Source organism: Leucoraja erinacea, chromosome 1, assembly GCF_028641065.1.
Source record: "Leucoraja erinacea ecotype New England chromosome 1, Leri_hhj_1, whole genome shotgun sequence".
NCBI classification, from domain to species: domain Eukaryota; kingdom Metazoa; phylum Chordata; class Chondrichthyes; order Rajiformes; family Rajidae; genus Leucoraja; species Leucoraja erinaceus.
In genome coordinates, this window is record NC_073377.1 from 27,218,936 (window position 1) to 27,240,088 (window position 21,153).

At 46.5% G+C, this 21,153-nt stretch overlaps 1 protein-coding gene across 1 annotated transcript; it reads right to left on the reverse strand.

Moving 5' to 3' along the window:
- Window positions 1–854: 854 nt before the first annotated feature.
- Window positions 855–14,895, reverse strand: LOC129695737 (uncharacterized). The gene is given in 6 exon segments (XM_055633383.1): window positions 855–2,372; window positions 2,375–3,863; window positions 3,865–4,980; window positions 5,112–5,576; window positions 13,645–13,931; window positions 14,595–14,895. Coding segments are annotated over 6 exon segments (4,539 nt in total). The 3' UTR covers window positions 855–1,491.
- Between the last annotated feature and the right edge of the window lie 6,258 nt (window positions 14,896–21,153).

Below are 21,153 nucleotides of genomic sequence, written 5' to 3' on the forward strand. Positions count from 1 at the left end.
AGTTTTTCCCACTTCATCACATCTCCACGGTTAAGTTTTGTTCTATTTTAATTTCCCCGCATTCCCCGCCGTCCCTGTCCCCGGCTACAGGACGCTGCCTCCACACCCCGCCTCACTTCCCCTCACTCCCCTCCTCCCCTCCCCCCACTACCCTTCTCTCCTTCCCCCACTTCCCTCCTCCCCTCCCCCCACTCCCCTCCTCCCCTCCCTCCCACACCCATCTGCTGCCTCCCCCTCACACCCCTCCTCCTCTTCCACCCACCCACACCGCACCTATGCTCCCACCACACACCTCCTCCCTACCCCCAGGCCACGGTGGGATTAGGCCACAGCAGCACTCCCCCCCCCCCCCCCCCCCACCCCCCCCCCCCATCAACCCCCGACAGGCCCAGTCTGAAGCTGTCCCCACCCATGGCTACAGAACACACCTGCCAACCCCTGGCTGAAGCCAGCCCCATCCTCAGCTGCAGTTCATTCAGTTCACAATATCAGTACTAAGCCGATAAGAGTCAATTCGGCCCACAATGTCCATACTATCCCTCCGGAATCCCGTCCCTTCGGCGCACAGCACTGTACTGGACTAATAAATGTCCATTTGGCCCATAATGTCCATGCTAGCACCAGTCTCTTCAGCCGCGAACACCTGTACTAGCCGACGAAAAGTCTGTTCCACCCACAATGTCCATGCTAGCCCTCTGGAAGCCAGTCACATTGGCCCACAACATCCGTAGTAGCCCTCCAGAAACCGGCCCCCACCTGAAGCCATCCTGTCCACAGCTGTAGGACGCACCCATCCCCCACCAGCCCCTGCCTGAAGCCTTCCCCATCCCCAGCTGCATCTCTGGTTCTATCAGCAAAAAGACTTGAGGATTGTATTGATTTAATCTATCCTGCATTTGACAATCCTGACATCTCTGGATTAGCACCAAACACCATTGGAGTTGAAAAAAAGGATCTCCGATCATGTTAATGAGAAACTTGGAACCCCCAAAGCTATGCAAAGGAACGAGGATGATTGTGAAAGAGCTACACAATAATCTGCTCGTTGTACGAATCAACATGGGAGCCTTCAAAGATGACATTGTTCCCAATCCTAGGATAATGCTCAATTTGACAGAAGGCAAAGACATTCCCCGTCAGCGGAGCCAATTCCCCATTCAGTCAAGATTTGCTATGCCGATCCATAAAGCACAAGGACAAACAATGGAGAAAGTGTTGATATACCTTGAGAAACCAGTACCTCAGCATGGACCACAATATGTGGCTCTTAGCTGAGGAAAGGTGAAGGAAAATGTCAAAGTTTTCCTGAAGGATGGAACATCAACCAAGAATGTTGTCACAAAGCGCGTGTTAGATTGAACGATGAGTTCTGAGATAAATTCTCAGATTTTCTTCAAGTTCAAGTTTGACAACTCAATGATGTCTCTGTAGTGGCCTGGTCAAGGTCAGGAAAAGACCGGACGCCAGGCGGATTCAAAAGAAGCTTTTTAATTACAACAGTTCAAGAACACACACCGACACTCTTATCTCTACCCCTGGGGAGTCGACCGGTAAACCCCGTGGCAGACCTACGCCCCTGTCCCTCAATCGTCGAGGGGGATGATCCAAGGAGTGGCCTACCCCCCAGGGACCACCACAGGACCCCCCCCCAAGTACCCGAGGTACGAAAAAGACAGGACGGCGTACACGACGGCCAGACCGGGTGCACACTACGCTCGGACCCGGAACAGGCGCCTGATCAACAAGTGCGGGGTACGAAGTAACCAAAGGAGGAGGTACCCTAGACAGAGGTCGCCCTCGCTTACGGGGCAGCGCTACCAGCGCCGGCCGATCGATATCGATATGTGCTGGCTTCAACCGCGCAACTGAAACAGTCTCCCGCCGACCCCCCATGTCCAGGACGAACGTCGACGAGCCCTGTTCCAAGACCCGGAAGGGACCTTCGTACGGCCGCTGTAGAGGTGTCCGATGTGCATCCCTGTGCAGAAAAACAAACTGGCAGTCCTCCAGAGCAGAGGGAATGTGCGGACGGAAGGACCCATGACGAGAAGTGGGCACCGGCGCCAGCTTGCCCACCGTCTGCCGAAGACGTTGCAGAGCTTCTGAAGGCTGCTCCACCTGGCCACGTGCCGGCGGGATGAACTCCCCAGGCACCGTTAACGGAGACCCATACACCAACTCAGCGGAGGAGGAGGCCAAGTCCTCCTTGGGTGCGGTGCGTATCCCCAGCAAAACCCACGGTAGAGCGTCTACCCAGTCTGGGTCAGTGAGCCGCGCCCTTAGGGCACCCTTAAGCTGTCGGTGAAACCGTTCCACTAGGCCGTTCGACTGCGGGTGGTACGCTGTCGTGTGGTGCAGACGAACACCCAGGACCACAGCTCTGACGTGAACTGAGGCCCCCGGTCGGATGTTATGTCCAGTGGAACCCCGAACCGGGCGACCCAGTGCGCCAACAATGCTCGAGCGCAGGTAGTTGTGGTGGAATTCTGTAGCGGAATGGCTTCAGGCCACCGCGTGAAGCGGTCCACAACGGTAAATATATACGTCATGCCCTGGGACGACGGCAGCGGCCCCACGATGTCCACGTGAATGTGGTCGAAACGTTTATGAGGAATGGGGAACTCCTGCAATGGCGCGTGCACGTGTCGTTGCACCTTGGCGGTCTGGCATGGGATGCAAGTGCGCGCCCAATGTCCAACCTCCTTCCGCAGCCCGTGCCACATAAAGCGGGAGGCTACCAGGGCCGTTGTTGCCCTGATGGAGGGATGCGCAAGGCCATGGAGCACCTCAAACACCCTGCGCCGCCAGGCGATCGGGACGATGGGTCGCGGAACTCCAGAGGAGACATCGCACAACAGCGTGGTACCCCCAGGACCACAGACAACGTCCTCCAACTGCAGGCCCGAAACTGCTGTACGATAGGCAGCCATCTCCTCGTCGACCAGCTGAGCAGCTGCCAGGTCGGAATAGTTGATCCCCTCACCGACTTGGAGAACCGCGTGGACTGCAGGTCTTGATAAGGCATCGGCCACCCTGTTAAATTTGCCCTCAACGAACCGGATGGAGGTGGTGTACTCGGACACATACGCCAACTGCCTCTGCTGCCGGGCAGACCACGGGTCTGATACCTTGGCGAACGCGAAGGTTAGTGGCTTGTGGTCCGTGAATGCAGTAAATGGTCTCCCCTCCAGAAAATAGCGGAAATGGCGTACGGCGAGATATAGGGCAAGGAGCTCACGGTCGAAGGCGCTGTAACGACGCTGTGGTCCACTGAGATGCCTGCTGAAGAAGGCAAGTGGCCGCCAGCAACCCTCAATGAGCTGCTCTAACACTGCCCCAACCGCAATCTCCGAAGCATCCACCGTCAAGGCGGTCGTGGCATCCTCTCGTGGGTGGACGAGCATTGTGGCCTCAGCCAGTGCCTGCTTAGCCCTCTCAAATGCCGCTGTTGCTTCCACGGACCAATCAACCTCCCTGCGATGACCAGCAATCAGGTTGAAAAGCGGACGCATGATCGCAGCCGCTGACGGCAGGAAGCGGTGATAGAAAGTGACCATTCCCACGAATTCCTGCAGGCCCCTAACTGTGGTCGGACGGGGGAACCTGCGAATAGCGTCCACCCTGGTCGGCAGAGGCACCACCCCTTGTTCAGTCACGCGGTGGCCGAGGAAGTTGATAGCCGTCACCCCGAAACAGCACTTGGACGCGTTTATAGTTAAACCGAAATCGCTGAGGCGCTGACACAGTTGACGGAGGTGGGTGCAGTGCTCCTGCCGCGAGCGACTGGCCACGAGTATGTCGTCCAGGTACACAAAAACAAAGTCCAATCCGCGGCACACGCAGTCCATAAGCCGCTGAAAGGCCCTGCGCGGCGTTCTTCAACCCAAACGGCATCCGCACAAATTCGAAAAGACCAAATGGTGTGATAATGGCCGTCTTCGGGATATCGTCGGGGCGGACTGGAATTTGATTGTACCCTCGCACGAGGTCCACCTTGGAAAATACGGATGCCCCAGCCAGATGGGCATTGAAGTCCTGAATGTGCGGGACCGGATACCTGTCGGCGACGGTCGCATCATTCAGGCGCCGGTAATCGCCACACGGGCGCCAGCCCCCGTCCTTCTTAGGGACCATGTGGAGCGGTGAGGCCCATGGGCTATCGGAGGGACGCACGATGCCCAACGCCTCCATCTGGCGGAACTCCTCCCGAGCTAGACGGAGCTTGTCTGGGGCGAGACGACGTGCCCGGGCGTGCACAGGCGCGCCAGTAGTGGGGATATGGTGCTCCACCCCATGCTTCGGGGTGGAGGAGTGGAAGTGGGGTTCGAGAATGCCAGGAAAATCTGCCAGGATACGCGCGAAAGTCGCATCCACGGATGACAGGGGGCCATCAGGGCGTACTACAGGATCACCAGTACGGAGGAAGACTGGCTCCAGCGTGACAGAGTGCATCAGGCGCCGCCGCTTGACATCCACGAGCAGTGAATGGGCTCTAAGGAAGTCTGCGCCCAGCAGCGGCTGGGAAACGTCTGCAATGACGAACCTCCACGAAAACGAGTTGCGGCCAAAGTTGAGGGGAATGGTGCGAAACCCGTAGGTGCGAATAGCACTCCCGTTTGCCGCGGTGAGGAGGGGGCCTTGTTTGCCCGCCCGGATGTCAGTGATGGAGGGAGGCAGAACACTCACTTCCGCACCAGTGTCGATGAGGAAACGTCCCCCACTGCGGCGATCCCAAGCGAAAACGCGATGAATCGTGCCGGCCGCCGAAGGAATCGCTGACGACCGGCCCTTTAGTTTCCCGAGAATGAACAGGGTGGGCAACAAAGCCTGGCTGCAGCTCCCCAGCAGCGATGATAATAACACCAACCAGCTTTGCTGGCGTCTGGTTGAACTGCAGGCTGGTTTGAGTGCCAGCGACCTCCGCTGGCGTCTGGTGAAACTGCAAGCCGATTTGGCTGGTTTGAACGCCAGCGACCTCTGCTGGCATTGGTTTGAACTGCAGGCTGGCCGTGCTGGAAGGACGTGCCTGCTGCTGAATGCGTAATGGCCGCCGGATTTTGCCGCGGGGGCCGACCGGGAGCAGTGGAGACGCGGTGGATAGCGGTCCCGACCTGCTCTGAGTCTCCAAACGCCTCGGGAAGGACGTCCACTGCTTCCAGGTTGCGATGGCGAGAATTCCACAGCTCGTCGGCATGTTCACCCAGCGCCAGCATGTCGGTAAACGGATCCCTGGCGAGCTGCATGCGAATGTCGGGAGGCAGCTGCTGCAGGTAGGCATATTTAAAGAGAAAGCACGGCTCATGGTCCCCCATTAGGGTGAGCATGTCTTCCAGGAGGGCAGACGGCTGGCGGTCGCCCAGGCCGTCCATTCTGAAAATGCGAGCTGCCCGCTGGGCATCACCCAGGCCAAACCTCCTGATTAGAAATGCTTTAAGGCCAGCATATTTGTTTGCTACCGGGGGGGCTCTGAGGAAAGGCTTAACCCGCCTCGCGGTCAGTTGGTCAAGCGAGCCAACCACGTAAAAGTACTTAGTCTCATCCTGCGTGATACCTCGCACAGCAAACTGGGCCTCTGCCTGCTGGAACCAGGTTTCGGGTTCTTCAGTCCATAGTGTTGGGAGCTTCAGCGCAACAGCGTTATTATCCATCACGACGCGTGATGAACGAAGTCGGGGTCACCAGTGTAGTGGCCTGGTCAAGGTCAGGAAAAGACCGGAAGCCAGGCGGATTCAAAAGAAGCTTTTTAATTACAACAGTTCAAGAACACACACCGACACTCTTATCTCTACCCCTGGGGAGTCGACCGGTAAACCCCGTGGCAGACCTACGCCCCTGTCCCTCAATCGTCGAGGGGGATGATCCAAGGAGTGGCCTACCCCCCAGGGACCGCCACATCTCTATATTAAAATTGAGTGTATTTTATTCATCAACAGCAAAGAGACATCGAGAAGCAGTGAGCTTCTGTATGATGCAACAAGAAAGAACTGAACTGAATAAATCTCATGTTTAATGTTTAAATTGTTGTATCTGAAGAGTTATTCACATTTTAAGCTTTAATAAATCCCTTTTCCACTTGCCGCGCCCGTCAGCTGCGCCTGCACAGTAATACCTGCGTGTTCTGACCATATGGTGCCAGCACAACAACCTAGCTCTCTATATCAGCAAAACCAAAAACCTGATTGTGGACTTTGGAAGAGGAAGGTTGAGGACCCACAAATATGCACGCCCAGGAATTTGAAGTTTTTGAGTTTCTCTTCCATCGTCCCATTGATGAAAACAAGGTTGTGGGTCCTCAACCTTGACCACTCACATGACTCCGAAGTAAAATAGTAAGATTAAACGAGAACTTACCAGTTTGAGGTTTGATCTGTATTTTATGAGGAGTTACGATGAGGGATTACATAAGGAATCTGCTCCTACCCTCAATAATATGGGTCAAACTGATAAACTGATGTCTCCTTTTCTTTACTATGTTTACTTCAATAACTGTGTCTATCTGTGATTCCACACCGCTGCTTTGAAGTATGCCGCGCATGCGTGCTGAGCGGGTTCTTCACGTAATCCCTCATCGTAACTCCTCATAAAATACAGATCAAACTTCAAACTGGTAAGTTCTCGTTTAATCTTACTATTTTAGATGATCAGCCATGAGCATATGAAATGGCAGTGCTGGCTCGAAGGGCCGAATGACCTACTACTGCACCTATTTTTCTATGTTTCCATGTTTCTACAAGTCATGCAATTAACTGTAGAGTAGAAACGAGGACCTGCAGATGCTGGTTAATACACAAAAGGATACAAATTGCTGGAGTTTCTCAGCAGGTCAGGCAGCATTACTGGAGAACATGGATGGGTGCCCTTTCGGGCCGAGACCTTTCTTCAGACTGATGGACCAATTCTTCTTCAGCCCAATTAACTATTCTAGGTGGCTACTATTGTTTCACTTTCTAATACTTCCTTGGAAATGGAAAAATACACCATTTTAAGGAAATCTAAAGTTGGAATTAAATTAAACTAAATACTTTTAAATATATAATTCCCTTACATAGGCAAAGCCCACAATCAGACCTGCATTCAGTCAGCAGTTCAACGGTATAATTATTAAAACTATTGTGATTTATGTTTGTTCTGTTTATGGATGAAAGCGTGGAGCAGCAGCTGCCGTGATAATACAAGCAATCTGACGACAAAATCATCTGATTTAATATAGTATGATTTAGTCTTTTTAGGCCTGTCATATTTGGAAACTTAATTCAAAAACAATAAAATATCACTCTGCATTCTTCTTACCATGCACTCGTCCATATAACTCCTAATCTAATTACAGTACTTTTCCAGGCAAATAAATTTCTCCTGCACATAGAACAAAATATTTAGAAACATAGAAAACATAGAAAATAGGTGCAGGAGTAGCCCATTCGGCCCTTCGAGCCTGCACCTCCATTCGATATGATCATGGCTGATCATCCAACTCAGTATCCTGTACCTGCCTTCTCTCCACAACCCCTGATCTATTTAGCCAGAAGGGCCACATCTAACTCCCTCTTAAATATAGGCAATGAACTGTGGCCTCAACTACCTTCTGTGACAGAGAATTCCACAGATTCACCACTCTCTGTGTGAATTTAATTTTAAGCGTTCATGAAGCATGAAACTGAAATACTCTTTCCATCCATTTATTTTATTGGATGTGTAATGAAAAGCTTTCATTGCATATTAATCTTAACTATACCAATTTACTGTCCATATCAGCTTCCAATTTAATACCATGTACTCGTACTCCTGCACTTATATTTCTATGTTTCTTTTTCCATGATCTAAAAAGCTTTTCACTTTATCTCGATACATGTGACAATCAACTAAACTGAACTGAAGAAGGCTCGACCCCAAACATTACATTTCCATGGGACAGGCAACATCTCTGGAGAGAAGGAATGGGTGATGTTTCGGGTCGCGACCCTTCTTGACCTGAAACGTCACCCATTCCATCTCTCCAGAAATGCTGCCTGGCCCGTTGAGCTTCTCCAGCATTTAATGTCCACCTTCGATTTAAACCAGAATCCCCAGTTCTTTCCTACACCCATGTTCTCCAGCGATGCTGCCTGACTTGCAGAGTTACAACACTTTGTGTCTTTTCCAACATATTCTGGTTTATTTCAGATTTCCATCATCTGCAGTTTAAAAAAAATCAGGGCTTCTAAGGCTGTGTTCGATAAGCTTGGCTCCTTCTCCATGCTTATTTCAGCTGCATTTCCAGACACAGTTATTACCGAATGTCTGCAGCCAGAACATGCCTTCAGTTTAAGAAGTGCACATCCTTAACATGCAGATAATTATAGACTAGCATTGATATCAAAAGCTGCCTGTAAAATTTCTCAACTTGAATGAAAAATCCTTAACTTTTAATACCTGCCCAGATATTTCTGAATGTCAAACATTAAATTCAAAAATAGTCAGAGTTCTGAAACTGTTATGCCCTCTGGTGGTAATGGATCTGGGCCAGTAACCCAGATATTAGGACATCAAATTCAATTCTAAATTAATCGTTATTAAATTGACTGATTTATGTGAAATAGTACCAGGAACAATGAACAATAAAGGCAAAAATGGGTAATAAATGTTGTCTTCCAGTGTTTGACACATTCACAAATATAAAACACATACATGCACGCACAAGGTTATATCACAAGAACCGATCAGAACATAAGAAATAAGCACAATCTGGCCCATTCAGCCCCCCATGACTGCTCTGCCATTCAATAAGAAGATGGCTGAACTACTGTACTGGAAAGGAATATACATCAGAGACCAATGACTGCATGGATGCACTGACTGCACGGGGTCAATTATTTCTCAGGCATTTATTGGGTTGTATAAAAGTTTAATGAACTCCTGCTGGAATGACACATTGATTTGTCAGACAACATATGAAGTATTGAAGATAAAGTGAAGCCTTATAGTAGTCCTGCACAGATTCACAAGATTGATTCCAGGAGTGAGTGGCTGTCATGTGAGGAGGCTCCATCAAATGGCCACATTAATTTTTGTTGATTTATTCAATCAGATGAATGTCATGTTCAGTCAAGACCATTTGTTATGTTGTTATGAACACACCAGGTGATTCAGTTTAGGAGACATGTGTCATAAAATCATTATTTTAATATTTGCACATTAAATCCATGACTTGCATCAGATTTTTGTAATATTTTAAAAGTTTTCTATGCTGCTTTTGATAAACAAAAGTTTCCCAATCTATAAGGAACTAAATATACAAAAGCTGTTTTGGTCACCCTGTTGCCAGCAATGAACACACTGCTATAGGAAGCTGGATGTTAAGCTGGAAAGAGTGCAGAGAAGATTTATGTGGATGTTTGGGCCTGAGTTATAGGGAGAGATTGGGCAGGGTAGGACTAAGGCTAGGGCAAGGACTAGAGGGTTAGAGTGCAGGAGGATGAGGGGTGATCTTGTAGAGGTGTATAAGATAGGTTAAATACACAGAGAATTTTTACCAGAGCAGGAGAATCAGGAACCAGGGGACATAGGTTTAAGGTGAGAGGGGAAAGATTTATTAAGAACCTGAGGGGAAATGTTTTTGCACAGAGGGTGATGGGCATATGAAAAAAGCCACCAGTGGAGGTGGTGGAAGCAGAAACTATAAAAATATAAAAAAGACATTTGGATAGCAAAGAAAGATTTAGACAGATATCAGTCAAACGCGGTCAGGTGGGACTAGTGTAGATGTGGCATCTTGCTCGGCATGGGGATGTTGGGCCGCAGGGTCTGTTTCCATGCTGTATGACTCTATGACTCCATGATAAAGGGCAATTCTTTACCCCGCCACTGTTACAAATGTTGTGCATGGCACAGAGCAGCAGCATGTTTTCACGGGCCTGGTGGCCTTTCTGGCTGCTGCTTTACTATCATGGTTCATCGGGTGTGTCAATAAATTTGCATTCAGCAATGAATGGAGCCATGAAAGTGGAAAGTGGTGAAATCATTGGACAAAGTCAGCATGGATTTACGAATGGTAAATCATGTCTGACGAATCTTATAGAATTTTTCGAGGATGTAACTAGTAGCGTGGATAGGGGAGAACCAGTGGATGTGGTGTATCTGGACTTCCAGAAGGCTTTCGACAAGGTCCCACATAAGAAATTAGTATACAAACTTAAAGCACAAGGCATTGGGGGTTCAGTATTGATGTGGATAGAGAACTGGCTGGCAAACAGGAAGCAAAGAGTAGGAGTAAACGGGTCCTTTTCACAATGGCAGGCAGTGACTAGTGGGGTACCCCAAGGCTCAGTACTGGGACCCCAGCTATTTACAATATATATTAATGATCTGGATGAGGGAATTGAAGGCAATATCTCCAAGTTTGCGGATGACACTAAGCTGGAGGGCAGTGTTAGCTGTGAGGAGGATGCTAGGAGACTGCAGGGTGACTTGGATAGGCTGGGTGAGTGGGCAAATGTTTGGCAGATGCAGTATAATGTGGATAAATGTGAGGTTATCCATTTTGGTGGCAAAAAACAGGAAAGCAGACTATTATCTAAATGGTGGCCGATTGGGAAAGGGGGAGATGCAGCGAGACCTGGGTGTCATGGTACACCAGTCATTGAAGGTAGGCATGCAGGTGCAGCAGGCAGTAAAGAAAGCGAATGGTATGTTAGCTTTCATTGCAAAAGGATTTGAGTATCGGAGCAGAGAGGTTCTACTGCAGTTGTACAGGGTCTTGGTGAGACCACACCTGGAGTATTGCGTACAGTTTTGGTCTCCAAATCTGAGGAAGGACATTATTGCCATAGAGGGAGTGCAGAGACGGTTCACCAGACTGATTCCTGGGATGTCAGGACTGTCTTATGAAGAAAGACTGGATAGACTTGGTTTATACTCTCTAGAATTTAGAAGATTGAGAGGGGATCTTATAGAAACTTACAAAATTCTTAAGGGGTTGGACAGGCTAGATGCAGGAAGATTGTTCCCGATGTTAGGGAAGTCCAGGACAAGGGGTCACAGCTTAAGGATAAAGGGGAAAATCCTTTAAAACCGAGATGAGAAGAACTTTTTTCACGCAGAGAGTGGTGAATCTCTGGAACTCTCTGCCACAGAGGGTAGTTGAGGCCAGTTCATTGGCTATATTTAAGAGGGAGTCAGATGTGGCCCTTGTGGCTAAGGGATCAGGGGGTATGGAGAGAAGGCAGGTACGGGATACTGAGTTGGATGATCAGCCATGATCATATTGAATGGCGGTGCAGGCTCGAAGGGCCGAATGGCCTACTCCTGCACCTAATTTCTATGTTTCTATGTTTCTATGAAGTCAAGTCAAGTCAAGTCAAGTCAAGTTTATTTGTCACATACACATACGAGATGTGCAGTGAAATGAAAGTGGCAATGCTCGCGGACTTTTGTGCAAAAGACAAACAACAAAAACAATTAAAGCAAAGAAAAACTGCAAATGCTTGAAATCTGAAACAAATACACAAATTACAGGACATATGCACAGCCGGTCTGGCAGTTTTGGTGGGATGAAAAGAAGAGTCAAATTCTCTCATCATTAACACTTTACCACAACTAGAAAAAAAGTATGTTTTAAAATCAGGACAACCTTGGTCCCGACCCTATTGCTGACATCCCTCTTGATCTCTCTACATCTAAAACCCACCTCTTCATCTAGAACACATCTTTTTCCTCACCTTTGTATTTCTGATGAAGGATTGGGCTTTAAATGTTGACTCTTTGACTCATTAGATGCTGCCTGACCTGCTGGATGCTTTCTTCTTTTATTTGAAGAGATAGATAAGAAAAGAAATGTTTTAAAATATACTCAAAATTATCTTATTTTAGTCCTTTATGCCCTGGATTTGTGGTATATTCATATATTCACACTGATATTGGTTTATTATTGTCACGTGTACCAAGATACAGTGAAGGCATTTGTGTTTGTCCTACCCAATCAAATCAGAAATACTATACATGAATAAAATGAAGCCAAACACAATACAACTGGCAGAATGAAGAGAAAAATACAAGAGTGCAGAATATTGTTATTCAGCAATGTTGCATAATAGTTCCAGAGAAAAAGTCCAATGTCTGCAATGAGGTAGGTTGAAAGTTTAGGACTACACCTAGCTTATAGAAGAACCGTTCAGGAGTGTGATAGCAGAGGGGAAGAAGCTTCCAGTGGTATGTGTTCTCAAGCTTTTGTATTTAGAGACATAGAATGATACAGTGTGGAAACAGGCCCTTTGGCCCAACTTGCCCACCCCGACCAACATGTCCCAGCTACACTAGTCCCACCTCTCTGCATTTAGTCCATATCCCTCCAAACCTGTCATAACCATGTACCTGTCTAACTGTTTCTTAAACGTTGGTGTAATGAGTCGACTCAAACACACATCAAGATACAACCCATATTTATTAAATCTACATACAGCAAGGATCTGCAGTCATCACATCTCCGAGCTGTTACTCATTCTAACTAGCGTAAGCAAGCTCTTGATAATATGAAGTACGTAGGAGGCGGAGTCAGTACTAACAAACACTATAATTGGCTGGTATTGAAATTGCCAATCTACATCCTTGTAGAAACAAAAGAAGCATCGGTGGCTAAGCAATATAGGAGGGATGTTAATAATACATTTGCAGAATTACACAAAATCGCCATATCTTACGGGGGACCTGCAAACCCTTCGGGCCCGTGTGCAGTACGAGTCCGCCTCACCTCCTTTCATTGGAGAAGAAACTGGGGAGGGAAATGGGGAAACGACCGGCGACCCGACAGGCAGGGTGGGCGACGAGATAGACGAGCTAAACGGCAGACGCCGCGGGGAGACTGCAGTGGGAACAATAGGCGGCAGTGGGGAATCGAGACCGACTGTGGGAGGGTATATGAAATACGAGACATCACGATACGGAGTCGCAGGACGCTGTTCCTTCACTGGAAGGATATGGTGACGGTTGCGTCTGGAGATGGCTCCATTCGCTTCGACCAGATAAGAGCGCGGCTCTTTGGCAGGGCTGTAGATGTGTCCCAGGCATGCATGGCCCTTGTTTGTCTGGAGACGAATCACTTATCCATGAGCAAGAGGTTTAAGTGGCTTGTTGGACTTGTCGAAGAAGTGTTTCTGCGTGTCACATTTGGATTGTAGTTGCTTCTGAACTGCAGTCGGGGAACAAACTTGTGGCTGCAAAAGCTGCTGGGACACAGGCAATGGAGCACGGGTTTGGCGAGACACCAGTCATTGGGCTGGAGAACCCAGTATGGGATCCCGCGCAATATTCCTTAAGTTGAGAAAGTCCAGGTACACGTCTGATTTGGCAAGGTATGACTGCTCCACGAGTTGTTCTGCAATCCGGACAGCGCGTTTGGCGAGTCCGTTGGACTGTGGGAATTCGGGGCTGCTGGTAATATGTAGAAAGTCCCATCGTTGTGCAAAGTTTTTTAAAGCTTGGCTTGTGAACTGTCAGTCGTTGTCAGACTGGATATGTGCAGGGGAACCGTACATGGAGAGGTGGCGCTGCAACTTTTCGATTACTGCTTCAGAAGTAGTGGTTTGAAGTAAGTCGATTTCGAACCAGCCAGAGTAAGAGTCTACAAGGACCAGATAGTGTTTCCCATGCCATTCGAAGATGTCGGTGGCTAACATGGGCCACGGGAGAGGGGGTACTGGGTGTTTTTGCTGATGTGGCATCAGGCTTGGTCATTCCGGGCCGGTAAAACATGCTTTGCGCCCTTTGGAGGGTTGCCTCTACGCCAGGGTAGCCCCTGTGGACGTCGTCAAAGTATTTGTCCCAGAGGTCTGCAGGGACCCCTGCCTTGTGGTCTTTGACAGTAATTCCATCCTGTAATACTAGTTCATCGCGAACCAGGAAGTATGGGCGTATCTCAAGCGGGGTGTTGTGTTGCTTATCCGGCCAGCCGTGCTGGATGACTGCAGACAGCAATTGTCAGGTCTCATCAGCAGCTATGTGTTTTGCCTGGCTGCTCAAACAGTCAGTTGGCACAAACGAAACTCTCATTACTGAGAATTGGTCCTGTTCAGAGAGTTGTTGTTCGTTGGTTTTACGCGGGGCTCTAGATAGCGTGTCTGCTATGTGCAAGTCTTTGCCTTTCTTGTAGCAATCAAATCGCTGTAGTTGCATCATTATTTGCTGTAGTCGTGCTGGGGCAGCGTGGATGGGTTTGTTCAAAATGGTGACCAGCGGCTGGTGGTCAGTCTCGAAAGTCACAGGCTTACCAAAGATAAAATCCTTGAATTTAGTGCAGGCGAAAACCACTGCGAGCAATTCCTTTTCGATATGTGCGTAACACTGTTCAGTGTCAGTCAGCGTACATGAGGCATACAAAACGGGCTTGAAATCACCATTGGTAGTGGTCTGTAGGCATGCTGCGCATAGCCCGTACTGGGACGCTTCGCAGGTGAGCGTTACTTGTAACTCCAAAGCAAAGTAGGCGAGAGTAGGTACGCTAGCCAGCTGCAATTTGAGTGCGTCAAAAGCTGTTTAGTGCTGCGGGTACCAGGACCACGCCGTGTCCTTGTGCGTCAGTTCTCGTAGGGGGGCAGATATGTCGCTGAAGTTGGGAATAAATTTACCCAGGTAGTTGACCATTCCGAGGAACCTTTGCAAGGTCACAACGTCAGTAGGAACAGACATTTCGTTGATAGCTGTAGTTTTTGACTGGTCTGGTTTGAGACCATCACTTGTGAACACATGTCCGATGTAAGTAACCTCTGGAACTCGAAACCTGCACTTCAGGGGATTGAGTTTGAGATGAATGTCTTTGGCACGGCCAAGTACTTTCTTCAGATTGTAGTCATGTTCAGCCAGATCGCGTCCGTAAACAACAATGTCATCAACAATGATAGTGCATGGGTAGTTGATGCCAAAGGGCATTCTCAGAAATTTGTATCGGCCAAAGGGTGTGCCGAACGTAGTGAGATTGGACGTGTCTGGGTCCAGTGGAATCTGCCAAAATGGGATCCCACTTCTGACACCATGTAATGAGTCAACTCGAACACACATCAAGATACAACACATATTTATTAAATCTACATACAGCAAGGATCTGCAGTCATCACATCTCTGAGCTGCTATTCATTCTAACTAGTGGAAGCAAGTTCTTGATAATATGAAGTACATACTAGGCGGAGACACTACTAACAAACACTATAATTGGCTAGTATGAAATAGCCAATCTACAGTTGGGATAGTCCCAGCCTTAACTACCTCCTCTGGCAGCTTGTTCCATACACCCACCACCCTTAGTGTGAAAAAGTAACCCCTTAGATTCCTATTAAATCTTTTCACCTTCACCTTGAATCTATGTCCTCTGGTCCTCGATTCATCACTCTGGGCCAGAGATTATGTGCATCTACCCCATTTATTTCTCTCATAATTTCTGCTTGATGGGAGTAAGGAGAAGAGAAAATGACCAGAGTGCAAACGTTACTTGATTATGTTGGCTGCTTTCCTGAGGCAGCATGAAGTGTAGATGAAGTCAATAGTGGGATGTCTAGTGTGTGATCGACTGGGCTGTATCTAACACTCTGCAATTTCTTGCAGTCTTAAGGCAGAGCCAAAGATATATGAATATGGCAAAGCAATGGGGCAAGAGCCTGTCCTATAGCTAATTGGCTATAATGTGATTACATGACGTGCAACTCGCATTATGTATCACATTATAGGTAAGATCCGATAGCACATGAGCGCGTGCAGAGGAGAGACAAATAAACCTAATGGACATTGATTTAGGCTAAGAGATAGGAGATTTAAAGGGGATTTGAGGGGAACTTCTTTCACTGAGAGAGTAGTGAGTATCTGGAATGCACTGCCAGAGAGTGTGGTGGAAGCAAAACCACTAACAGTATATGAGGTTGTAGGTGGGCACATATTGGCACAGAAGGCTACAGGCCATGTGCCATAGAGGTGGGTGCTCACTCTACGGCATGGACGTGGTGGGCCGAATGGCCCGTTTCCATGCTCAATGATCCTAAGACTCGATATGGCAATTCCAGTCTGCACACAGCTGTCAGTGAGTCATTTCCTTTATAAACTATTTTGGGTACGGAGATGATCATTAGAGCAATTGAAAGAACACTATAGAGATCTTGGCTTATCCCCTGTTTAATATTTCTCAGAATTACAAAATTATTAATTTTCTTACATTTCACCATATTTTCTTTATTCTTTTATGTGCATTTCTGAACTTTGTATATTAAATAATTTTATTTTTTTTAATTTATCTTACAAAGAATGCCTCCTAAGCAGCTAAAGGCAAATACTTATTGTCAAAGCAGCTATCAAGTCAGTGAGGTTACAGATGCCTCTTAGGTAAAACAATCATAATTTTCAATAGCTAATTTGCAGGAAAGAAGATTAATCGTGAATGTGTTTATGCATTAGACAATTTTATTGCTACATTCCCATCAATACACACTGTTATTTCCTATTTCCTCGTCTTTTAATTTGAATAAATCCCATTGCTCACATTTAGGAACATATTTTTTCCTGAAAGAATCTTGAGATGAAAGATTTTGTTATATATATGTATTAAAATAATATTTGACAAAGCTTGAAGGGATAATTGTCATGTTTAGGGAAGCCCTACATATGCAGCAAGAATGTTAATGGTTAGTTTAGTTTAGTTTTGAGATATAGTGCGGAAACAGGCCCTTCGGCCCACTGAGTCCACACTGACCAACGATCCCCGCACACTAACAATATCCTACCCACTCAAGGGACAATTGACATTCATACCAATTAACCTACAAACCTGTACGTCGTTTGGAGTTTGGGAGGAAACCGAACATCTCAGAGCAAACCCACGCGGTCACGGGGAGAATGTACAAACTCCGTACAGACAGTACCTGTGGTCGGGGTCGAACACGGTTCTCTGACGCTGTAAGCATTGTAAGGCAACAACTCTAGCGCTGCACCACTGTGACGCCCTAATCTTGAGATGAACGATTGTGCTATATATATTTAAAGAAGCATTGACAATGCTTGATGGGATAATTGTCAGTTTTAGGGAAGGCTTACATTTGCAGCAAGAATGTTAATGTGTGGAGTCATGTGGAAATCATTTTCTTGAATCATTTAATGCTTAAAATTGGTGATGACGAATTTATAATAAAAGGCAATAGCTGATCAGTGCCCAAGGGTAAAATCAATCAGTAATTAATGACAAACAATATTCTGTCACTGTGAGGTTTACTATTATTTACCAAAACTATTACTAGTCAGAGCAATGTTCTGAGGGCAATCATGGATGGGCAATAAATGCTGTCATTGCCATTAACAACCAGATCCAAATAGAGAGGAAACAAATATAAAAAATATAAATATAAAAAAATAACGTTCCATAATTTTCCTTACCCATCCTCTGTGCATCTGATATCATGCACATATCTGTCCAACTATGTGTAAAAGCATCCAAGGACATATGTTACACTTTTCAATGTCATTCATAATGGAGAGGAAGTGATTAAAAGGATAATGGGCAAAATGCAGTCAAATGGGACAATCCCAAAATAGCACCTTGGTCTATGTCTCTATAACTCTAGTGGTGCCCAATGCGAATGGAGTCCAATCCACCCCCAGTCCTCATCAGAACAAAATAGAAGACAGTTTCACTGTCATGATTCTAGTATGATTATCAGGTTGGCTGGGTGGCAAAAGACATAGTGGCAATAAAAGGGGCTTTTTCTGGTTGGCTGTCAGTGATTAGTGGAGTTCCACAAGAGTTGGTGCTGGGGCCGCTACTCTTCACGTTGTATATTAATGATTTGGATGTGGGGATTGAAGACTTTGTGGCAAAGTTTGCGGATGATACGAAAATAGGTGGAGGGGCAGGTAGTGTAGCGAAAGCAGAGACTCTACAGAAGGACGGACAGGTTGGGAGAGTGGGCAGAGAAGTGGCAGATGGAATATAATGTAACAAAGTGTGAAGTCATGCATTTGATAGTAGGAATAAAGGCATAGGCTATTTTCCAAATGGCGTGTGAATCCAGAAATCAGAGCAAAAGTTAATCTGCAAGTTGAATCGATAGTAAAGAAAGTAAACTCAATGCGAGCATTTATTTCAAGAAGGCTTGTAGTAAAAAAAACAGGGATGTAATGTTGAGGCTCGATAAGGCACTGGTAAAGCCACATTTGGAATATTGTGAGCAATTTTGGGCACCATGTCTGACGAAGGATGTACTGGCTCTGGAGAGGGTCCAAAGGAGGTTTACAAGAATGATCCCAGGAATGAGTTGGTTAACTTATGATGAGCGTTTGTCGGCACTGGGACTGTACTCGCTGGAGTTTACAAGAATGAGTGGGGATCTCATTGAAACATACAGAATAGTGAAAGGCTTAGATAGAGTGGATGTGGAGAGGATGTTACCACGAGTGGGAGAGTCTAGGTCTGGAGGTCATAGTCTCAGAATGAAAGGATGTTTTTTTAGGAAGATGAGGAGAAATGTATTTAGTTCGAGGATGGTGAATCTGTGGAATTCATAGCCACAGAAGGCTGTGGAGGCCGTCAGTGGATATGTTTAATGCAGAGATAGATGGATTCTTCATTAGTATGGGTGTCAGAGATTATGGGGAGAAGGCAGGAGAATCGGGTTAGGAGGGAGAATAGATTAGCCATTATTGTATGGTGGAGTAGACTTGATGGGCTGAATGGGCTAATTATACTCCTATTCCTTATGACATTATAACCTTATGACAGTTCCTAGAGTCAATCACCAATAAATTATTTTACCACCAACAGCAACTACCCCCGTCTTGACCTCCTCTTGATGAAATTACCCAAAAATTAATGGTTCGCCACCAACATCATCCCCATTCCATTCACTACAACCTGTATCTGAGACTTAACTCGTCTTCTTTGCATGTGAAGGGTAAAACCTTTATTGCCAAATTAAAGACACGATAAAATGGAGAATCTCTGCACTTGTCAGAATTGCTTAACCCTTGTCAGCTGAAATTTACAGGCTTTGGATGGCACCAGCCAGTTTAGCTCAGACTGATATGCTGGATGGTGAGGGGTCCAGGTGTTCTCCTTGTTTCTCCTAAATTGATAAAGTGTATAGCAGTTTTGCAAATGAACCCTAAATGCATCATTTCGATTGGATCGCTGCAAGGGCATTGTAAATAGTTTAAATGATGTTGCAAGACGGTCATCCTGTTGGTTGATGATTGGTTGAGCTGTTGAGCCTTGGATAAACTGTTTGAATCTCAGGGCACATGTTTCAATGTTTATTCTTGTTTGCTTCCTTTCAGAAGCTCTGTTTGAATACAATGTATTGGTTACTGTATTATTAAGTTAGGGAAATGTCTATCTTGTACCGTTTTAATTGCTATCTGTTAATGGACTGTATAGAGACCACCCCTATGTAGTTCGGCCCCCTCAATGTTCGGGGACCTATAAAAGATAGTTCCCACGAGGCCCTGTGTTGATCTTCTGGGAGAACACTTAGGACTGCATGACCTTTTGGAGTGTCTCTGCTTGCACAAGGCTAGGAGGACTTGGCCAAGCAGATACAAGAATCGAACCTGCGTTGGTTATTTATAGTAGTGGGGAACTGTTATTGTGTTTTTCCAAAATAAAGTTTAGATGCGCAAGTGCTTGACTCAGTATTTTATTGACTGAAACTAGACTGGGGGGAAGCTTAAGACAAGCTATTTACAATTCCTTTGCCTCTCATTCATTGATCCTTGCAAATCATTGTCCATGCACCAAAGCTCATGGTGCTTTTGCCCTTTATTCCCTAAGAAGTGAGTTAGACGTTACTTTCAAATAAGCTCAGTGGGCCAATGGTGACCATTACTATTACTTTGGATCTAGGCATGAGGAGCCGAAGTAACCCAGCAGGACAGGCAGCATCTCTGCAGAAGAACAATGGGGGAAATTTTGGGTCGGGATCTTTCTTCAGTCTCAAGAAGGATCCCGACCCGAAATGTCACCCATCCTTTTTCTCCAGAGATGCTTCCTGACCCGCTGAGTTACTCCAGGGCTTTGTGTCTATCTTCAGTATCAACCAGCATCTGCAGTTCCCTTCTACATGCTATTACTTTTGAAGCTGATATTGACAGTAAATTGTTGTTGTTTGGAAGATTAATATGCGATACAGATAGAAGCTTTTCATTACACATCCAATAAAATACATAGATGGAGAGTGTGTTGCTCTTTCATGCTTCATGAATACTTAAAATTAAATATGTTGTTCTATGTGCAGTAGAAATGTATTTGCCTGGAAAAGTACAGTAATTAGATTTGGAGTTAACATGGTAAGAAAAATGAAAAGTGATATTTTATTGTTTTTTAATTAAGTTTCCTTAGATGATAGGCCTAAAAAGATTAAATCATACTATATTAAATCAGTTGTTTTTGTCAGCCTTTTCATTTCAGATTGCTTGTATCAACACAACAGCTGCTGTTCAACGCTTTCATCCATAAACAGAACAAACATAATCACAATATTTTTAATGATTATACCATTGAAGGGCCAACTTCATGAACATTGCTCAGAATTAAAATTCGAAATCTTCCAGCCATTTATTCTGCTTAATTTAGTAAACAGCGCTGGCATCTTTTTGCCAAATTCTGTCAAAATTTCATAGAACACTAGACCAAGTGGGACCCGTTTGGTCCCGTCCCCACAACGCACGGTTGTGGGGGGAGGGGCGGCCTGTGGCGTTACAGTCAAACTAACCAACCCCTCACACACACACACTAACCACCCCCATTGATATTAATTAAGATTATTAATTCACTCCTTTTACCCCAATCACCACCCATCCCATTCCACTCACGCATAGCCCCCAACTTGCAGGCATGGCTAGAGAAGGAGGGGGGATAGAGAGAGAGAGGGGGATAGAGGCACAGGGAGGGGCACAGAGGCACAGAGAGGGACACAGAGGCACACAGAAGGACACTGAGGCACATAGAGAAACCTACCTTCAGCGGTGCTGCAGATCTACCATTGGCTGTGTGTGCACCTTTGAGGGAGGGGGGGGGGGGGGGGGCGGGAGGGGATTAAAATGCAGGTTTGTATCGCTTATCGGAGAGGGATATTCTTGGGCTGTTAGTCAATGAAGTAAAACCGAACGGACTTCCGTTCCCTTTTTTTTTAATTGTTGGACAATTTAATAGTTGGATTA